This window comes from Larimichthys crocea, chromosome I (assembly GCF_000972845.2).
Source record: "Larimichthys crocea isolate SSNF chromosome I, L_crocea_2.0, whole genome shotgun sequence".
NCBI lineage: Eukaryota > Metazoa > Chordata > Actinopteri > Sciaenidae > Larimichthys > Larimichthys crocea.
The window spans coordinates 23663386-23671921 of record NC_040011.1 but is presented as its reverse complement, the minus strand read 5'-3'; the positions used below and the strand labels follow the sequence as shown (position 1 = coordinate 23671921).

The 8536-nt window shown below is 37.2% G+C and overlaps 1 protein-coding gene across 1 annotated transcript; it reads left to right on the top strand.

Moving 5' to 3' along the window:
* Positions 1-1347: 1347 nt before the first annotated feature.
* LOC104937007 (5-hydroxytryptamine receptor 3A-like) lies at positions 1348-6705 on the top strand (the record flags this gene model as incomplete). The annotated part of the gene is made up of 10 exons (XM_019263776.2): positions 1348-1402; positions 2991-3155; positions 3578-3618; positions 3722-3831; positions 4221-4390; positions 4480-4640; positions 5582-5687; positions 5903-6082; positions 6271-6347; positions 6697-6705. Coding segments are annotated over 10 exons (1074 nt in total), but the record flags the coding sequence as incomplete, so codon positions are not given.
* Between the last annotated feature and the right edge of the window lie 1831 nt (positions 6706-8536).

Here is an 8536-nt window from a genome sequence, read left to right as displayed (position 1 = left end):
TAACTGTTTATCATTGTCAAAGCCTTTTGAAAATAAATTGTTCTTGTGTAGTCGGAGAGGGAGGAAGAGCTGAAAACTGAACAAATAAACAAAAACAGTGCCAGAGGTGCAACCAGAATGTGACAGAGCCATATCAAATGAACATGAGGGATTACAGTTGAAACACTTCCAAGGCGTTGATGGATATGGAGGTCTCCTGTTAGAATCATGAGTACAGAAGAAACAGAAAACAGGTCATTAGTAGTGAGAGAGAATTGCAACCAATTCCTTTACTTGAGCAAGGGATGTTGTGGCTCATGGTTGGCATCTTAACCCAAGATCATAGCACCAATCGCAATGCTTAATTATGAAACAATAGAAGCGAGTGTTAAAGTGTCAAGCCAGAGTGGATAACAATGCCATTTGGTACTTCTCTCATTTTTACACTGTCTTCACTGCTCTGGATAATGCACAGAGTGCGCAACATCGTCGCTAGAGTGGAGAGGAAGAGAAAAATCGGTTGAAAAATAAATTTGTCACTCTGCCATTTGATCTCAAATGGAGGGCCTATTTAGGCTGAGATGAGTTCAAAAAGTCATTTAATGGCTGTGTAGATGAGCTGGTACTCTGTGACCACAAGCACCGGATATTTTTGAGCTACTGTTTACCGTAGATTGAGACGGAAATACTAATAAATAATTCATAAACTTTAAACCCTAATTTCAGAAGCAGTGGATAATTAGACAAACATACAATAATGAAGTGTAAAAATCAGTACATTTTTAGATTTCTTTCTGTATAAGGACCATTAACATTAACTTTTTTGAGATCATCTTTCTCTCGATGATGTTTTTTGCCTTGGATGGGGAGTCCTCTGAGAAAGTGTGAAGCTGTCAGGATGTTTTCAAAGACCTAAACTTGACCAAAAACAATGAGCTGTTCTCCACAGAGGGTGTAACGGCTGGTTGACGGTAAAAGTGTCCGGGAAATTTGCTATCAGAGTTTAATGTTAAATATTGGTTATTGTGACAATGAATATAGTAAAATTAAATCTGACACTGATTATATATGTGTGTTTATTTCATACATTTATGTCATTATGATGTTTGACATGTTATAAGGGAGGGGGCTAAAGAATCAGACCACTTATTTTTCTTGTCAAATAACTGTCATAACCCTGAATCTTTACACATACTCCATTGGAAATGCAATCTCTGGGGAATATCTTGGTAGGAATCACTGCCTTAGACTACTGAAATAATAATAGAAAAAATGGGTTGGTCATTGAGTTTGCCCAGCCCTCTTTCCGCACAGAATGAGCATCAATGCACATTTGCTATGCAGACCTCTCACTGACTTTGGACTCTTTCTGGTCGTGAACTCATGATGCTTGCTGGCTTCCTCTTCCTGCTCCTTCTAACAGGTAAAGTTTCTCTCGTCCTCACAGTGTCTCTGTTGCTCAGGAGTTGACAGTGAACAGCTTTTCATTTCAATTAATTCTACCATGAAAACTGCTCAGAGTGAAGGATAATCAAAAGCAACACAGGCACACAGTTTTTTAAATGTTATGCTTTATGATTTGAGTGTCACAAAAGTAAACTAATCTGCAACTACCAGGAGTTGAATTGGACATTTGTATTGATTATCTTTTTTAAAACACTCAGTTGCCAGTAATTTGCTAAAAGTAATGCAGTCTGTTATGAAAGTACTGCAATAAATTATACTTCATGAAGGTTACAATGTTCAGTTTTTGTTCAAATTGTCTTAAGAGATGCAAACTTTCTAATAGTTTTGGAGGATGTAGTTTGTGGTGCTGTTGAATTGTGTTGGGCTATAATAAAAACAATGCTTTTATTTATATAGCACCGTTAAAAACAGAGTTTACAAAGTGCTTTGAAAGACAAGCACAGACACGATATTCAATATCAACAGAGGCACACTGAGATAATCGTCTGCTACTTTTAAGTAAACTTAGTGAAATGATATGTGAATAAGCTGACAAACTCAAACTCTTGGACCATGTCCCTTCCTGATTTGCTGAAGTGAAATTATGGTTTCTGTCTTTATTGTTATGTACTCATTTGTACAAGTGTGTACAATGTGCATGCACACTCAGGTGTGCCAGTTATATTTGCCATGTAACGACCCAATTTTGTATACATGTAGGTGACCAACTCTATTTTTTTTAAGTATCTTGTTTATTTTCTTTCTTTACCCTCAGTTTTGTAGTCATTTATAAGTCAAAACTCGATTTGGCATAAATGTCAACTATATGTTTGTAAATTCAGCAAACAAAAGCAAGACAAAATTCAAATTTAATAATATCGTAGGGAGAAGACTATGAAAGATAAGAACGGAGAGAACAATTTAGGACATATGACAACATAATAAATACGTCAATATGAACATGAATACATGTACACATCACATAAAAGCAAGTCTACAAAAATGTGTTTTAAGAGGTGATTTAATAAAAGTCGTTTACAAGCCTTATCTCAGGTTGTCGAGTCGACGGGTCCTGATGGCAAAAGTGCAATCACCTTTAGATTTAGGCACAGGAATAATGCGAGATATTTTTCATACCCAGCCTAACCCTGACACAGGTTTTCAGAGTGCTGCTCTGCTGGCCATAATTTTATTAACATGCTTTTGATGGTATACATCTGATGGATCTCAAATGGAGAGCCTATTAAGACATAGTGTACTGTGGTGTCCACACATCTGCCAACGCCCATCTCATGATGGCCTTTGTGACCACAGTTACTTTATATTATTTTAATGTTGTGATTCTGTTAATGTCATCATTCCTTCATGCTCACAGTGGCAGTGATAACGCATTAATGTGTTAATGTCTGAGGTGGGTAGAAATTGCACTGGTTTTTGCCATTTTTGCCATAAACCAAAGTATTGGACAACTTAAAGTGGTTAAGAAAATGGTGATCAGCATCACATTTCCCAATTTCATTTGTTGTGTTTGTCATAGATAATGTGTCTTGATGTTTTATTTGTAGATGGGGAGTCGTCTGAGCGTATTTGCAGTTATCAGGATGTTTTAGACTACTTGAACTTGACCACCAACAAAGACATGTTGTCTTTGACCCGGCCAGTTAAAAACTACAAATATGCCACAAATGTAACCCTGGATGTACTGCTCTATGGCATTCTAGATGTGGTAAGTTTTTGCTTTTAATTGTAAATTTCAATTATCATTTCTTCCTTGAGCATGTCGTATTAGTTCCATTTTAATGACATAGCAGGATATCACAAAATCACACTGTGCTGTGAAGTTAGGTCATGAGCCAATCAGCAAGTGATTAGTTGTTGGTGTTTACATCACCACCCTGTGGCCATTTCCAAAACACTTTAATTCTGACTCACATTCATACACATCAGTAAGCCTGGAAGTTGTGCTCGATGCTGTACATGATGTGGTGAGAGGATAGAGTTATACTGTTTGTATTTATTCTGCTCTCATTTAATTACACCCTAGGACGTGCTGTTTGATTACTCATAGTATTTCTGGCAGCTAAATACTGTATGTCATAGTTAATTCTATTAACACTGAAACATTTCCACACATATCGCTTTTTACAGCAAGAGAAAGAACAGCAATTGGTTCCTTATGCATGGATCGATATGGTGAGTTTTCTCTGAGGAAGAAAGTATATTTTTCTTTCTGTGTTAGGAAACCCATATTTATTTTGTTTAAATGCATTTCTTTCTTCTTGATTTTCCTCTGAAGTGGTGGAAGAATGAGTTCATTTCTTGGGATCCTGAAGAATTCTGTGGTATTAAGAATGTTTCTCTTCCTGCTGAAATTTTGTGGAAGCCAGATATAACCATTCAAGAGATGTAAGTTTAAATATATGTGCCCACTCTCTCTAACACACAATGCAATGCAATTCAATTACACAGTTACCAAACAAATTTCAGAAATTATAATTTTGTACGGAGATGAGAAACAGTCCCACGAACCTTGTGTGCAGACTGACAAGTCTGAAGGTCGAGACAGGTGTAAAAGGGCCCTGAGTGACAGGAAATGAATGAATCAATCAATGAGATCAGGAAAGATTTGTGACACGCACAACAAATGTCCAGTGAAATACTGCAGTTATATGGTATGAGTCATAGTTCATTCCTTACTTTCAATGTACTTCAAGTTACGTTGTACCCTATAATAGATCATACATTATGTGAAATTCAGTTTAAAGCATGCAATATGTATGTGTCTTTTTATACAGGATAGAAAATGACAAGGCCCCTCCCAGTCCTTATCTCTCTGTTCAATATAACGGTGAGATCATCCTTACGAATGACAAGGTGCTGGTCAGCACCTGCAGGATGCACGTATACAAATTTCCCTTCGATATTCAGAGCTGCAACCTCACCTTCAAGTCTGTTATACACACTGGTGAGCCTGTAACCTGTTGTGTTTCAAAGTTTTTTAGGTTGTTCCTTCTTTGTTGAAACTTACAGTTTTGTTTTTATCTCCCACCTCAGTTGACGAAATACTGCTTGTTGAGAATTACGACTCTAAAAGGACTACGGAGTTAACTCACACGTTGATCCAGACCCAGTATGAGTGGCTGTTCATTAACATGACAGTCACCAACAAAACTATCGACCTGTTTGACTTCAGACAAAGCGTGATTATTTACACTGTAAGTATTTTTTCTACATTTTCTATTGTAGCCCTTGCCTGGAGTGGCTTTTTGGCACATAGACAGTTTGGGCAAAAGAAAGAAAAGAAAAATAACCTGGCACTGGACATGCATGGACACGTCTCCACCCTCCCCAATCTTAAGAAGGCAATTCTCAGAGGGGAGACATTACAAAGCATGAATTAAAGTGTTAAATCTCGTGTTTTAAATGCTGATTTAAATGCATACTTGGAAATGTTTGAGATTACATTTCTATTCTATTTTTTTAATTTCTGTAATAGTATTTAGTTTGCTCTTGTTGTCAAAATTACACAGTTTTTCAGTAAAATACCATCCACTGGTTTTGTGTTGCCTCATTTGAATGAAGCAGTTTCCTTCATGGGTTACTTTTTGGGTACTGAGTGTACACCGATCAGCCATAACAGTATGACCACCTGCCTAATATTGTGTAGGTCTTCCTTTTGCTGCCTCATCTGTCAAAGCATCCACTCCATTAGACCTCTGAAGGTGTGCTGTAGTATCTGGCACCAAGAGGTTGGCAGCAGATCATTTAAGTCCCATCAGTTGCAATGTGGGGCTTTCATTAATCTGACGTGTTTGTCCAACAAATCCCACAGATGCTTGACTGGATTGAGATCTGGTGAATTTGGAGGCCAAATCAACACCTCAAACTCTGTTGATGAAAACTTTGTTTTCCTAAAACTATTCCTGAACCACTTTGCTTTGTGGCAGGATGCATTACCTTTCTGAAATTAGGTCACTGCCATCAGTTAATATTGTTTCCATGAAAGTGTCTTGAGTGCTTCTTGCACCACGATAGACGTGGGCAGGTTAGGGCAGATTACCAATCTACAACATACCTGTAATACCTGTAGTTGCTTCAGTTTAACCTTTGTCAAACATCAAGGTCAACCACCTGCCACTTTAACATCATTTCACAGATCACTATGAGGAGGAGGTCTGCACTTTACATTGTCAACTTTGTGCTGCCTATCCTGTTCTTCTTGTGTCTGGACTTGGCCTCCTTCCTGTTGTCGGACAGTGGAGGTGAAAAGGTTGGCTTCAAAATCACTGTGCTGCTCGCTGTCACAGTGTTGCAACTTATTTTGAATGAAATTCTACCTGCCTCGTCAAACAGGATTCCACTTATAGGTAAAATCTCAAGCTTTTATTTGACTGCACCTCATATGAGCAGGAACAGCATATGGTAACTCAATGTGTAGTTATTTGTCCACATTAATGACATGGCCTTCTCTCTTTAGCGGTCTACTGTATTGGGATTTTTAGTCTGATGATGCTGAGCCTCCTGGAGACGATTGTGGTGATTCATCTGTTGAATAAAGATGCTGCATCTGAAGAAAACGAGACAGATCAGGACAAAAGCTTGAGTGAGGTCTGTGAGGAGAGACAAAGAAAAGTCTGCCCCCGAAACTGCTTTAGAGGTGAGATACACTACACAGTTTGAGAAGTTTGTATATGTATTTATGATGTAAAAAGAAAAAGTCAGACATCTGGTCAATTTGCAAAGTTACTTTATGAGTTCTCTGCAACACCCAGCTTATATAAAATGGTTAACTGTTTTATTTTGAATATGCACTAGCCTTGTTTTGTGTCTAATGCATCTTTTCAGGTGCTGAGAAATGGATTTGCTGCGCCTGTAATGTGTCTTCTGGTAAAACAACTTCTGAACTGCTGTCGGTCAAAAAGGTTGGTTTTTCTCAAGCAAATGAAGTATTCATTTCAGTTATGTTTGTCAAAACAAACAAATAAACACTTTTCTGTTTATTTTTTTATCTTAATCTACAGGACACATTTTTGCTATTCCAGAACTATTATATTTAGAGTTGCAGAAGACCTCTTTAAACCCACAGGCAACCTTTGATAGACTTCTGTCAACTTTGGATAGCTAACACCATAAACACCATATATAGCAGCTAATTAATTAAAGCGCTGAATTAAATCAACAATATCAGACAGTATGTTCAGGTGGCTGGATCATTTGTGTGTACATGTGATTGTGGGTGACATTACTTAAAACTGTCATTTGCTCCTGCAGTTTGAGTGAGAAAGCATCTAATTCTTTCTTGGGATCATTTTCGACCCATTACTTTTGTGTTTCATGCAGTTAAGGGAACAAAGCAAAAAAAAACAACAGATATAAAAATGTCAACATCACATGTAGCAGATGTATTGTGATCATATTATTTAACCACTGTTTATTACACTACTTTTCAGGGCAGCAACGGCCAATTGAAGGTGGAGTCCCATGACTTTGAAAAGCTCTCAGATGAGCTGAAGGAGGCAATGAAAACACTGTCTGTGCTCCTCAACAACAGGAAGGAAGAGCAGAAGCGTGGCTACTGGACCAGAATGACTAAAAAAATCAACAAAGCTTTCTTCATTTTCTATATCACAGCTGACATTGTGTTTTTAATTGGTATGTATTATCTGTGGAGCTAAATAATGAAGCATACTGTAGGATTGAGTCACAGTTATCAGAAGTTTTAAACACAAAGTCACATGAACCCTGCAGGTAATATGTTCATTTTTTTTTATTATCAGCACTATGAACCCACGAGGAAACATCAAAACAAAAATATATTGTGATTACTGACAACAAGTCATGTTGCAGTTCAGAATCAGAATCAGAAATACTTTAATAATCCCAGGGGGGAATTATTTATGAAATTATTTGTTCAAGGTGAAGTCAAAACTTTGGTGTCACTAACCACACTGATCAGCAAAACCACTGTCAAATATGGACAGCTGTACTAATTATGTATGTATTACTTAAGATCAAAAACTGGCAAGTCAACAACTTTACTAACAGCTAAACAACAAGCAGGTCAACTACATTGACCTTGCAGCCAGCTAATCATAGTTACTAGTCAATAGCAAGAAGCCCAGCTTGTTGCCTGTCCTTCAGCACTTTATTTCTTTTTCTTTCGCCAACGACTAAAAGTTAGTATCAGATTCTCCGGCACCCCAGGCCTGAAAACTTCCTCTTCCGGGTGGTCCAAAATGCTATGGTACAAACACTAACACTCCCTCTGTGCTCTGAGGTCACCATAAAATATGAGCCAGTTTCACCAAAATCTGTCAAAAAATTGGTGGTGTGTGACTGCTGTAAAGCCTTATGCATTTCTAGCGAGTAACTGTACTTCAAGCAAGTTACATAGTGCAAAAACAGATGTATGGGCTATCGGTATTTTTCTTTTCTGATATTTTAGCAAAGCCGACAAGAGAAGTTTTACTTGTCAGGTACGATTTAATCCTTCAGTGGTATTACAACTATACACATCTTCCATTTTCATGCTTCACACAGTGACTCACATCAAACATATATATTGTGTGTGTAATGTTCTAGTACACTAATATGTCTTCAAGTAGTAGTCTTGTGTCTTTGCTATCCAGTAAGCATAGTCATTATATACATGGATACATGGAATCCACCAATAAAATAATAAGCATGCAGATGGTGTCCTACATATATATATATATATCTTTGACGACAATGAGACGCCAAATATATTATATATATATAAAAAATGTGATGTATCTAAAGAAAAAAGAAAAAAAGAAACATTTATTTAAGGTCAATTCATGTCATACATGTTCTCACAGCTTTGTTTTGTTCCAAGTTGCTAACATGACTACAAATATTTATCAAAATCAATATAGCAGAGGCAGCAATATCACTGGTGCTGTAACACACTTCACATGTGTGATTGTACCTGAAGCACTAAGTTACATAGTGCAGAACATACGGGCTGTAGAGTAGGAATGACAGACACCATTTACCTGATTACAAGTCAGTGTGTTGTTTTTTTCTATATGAATACAATAATATCATATTGTAGTGTTCTTTATATCTATATCTGCATTACCCTGCCTTA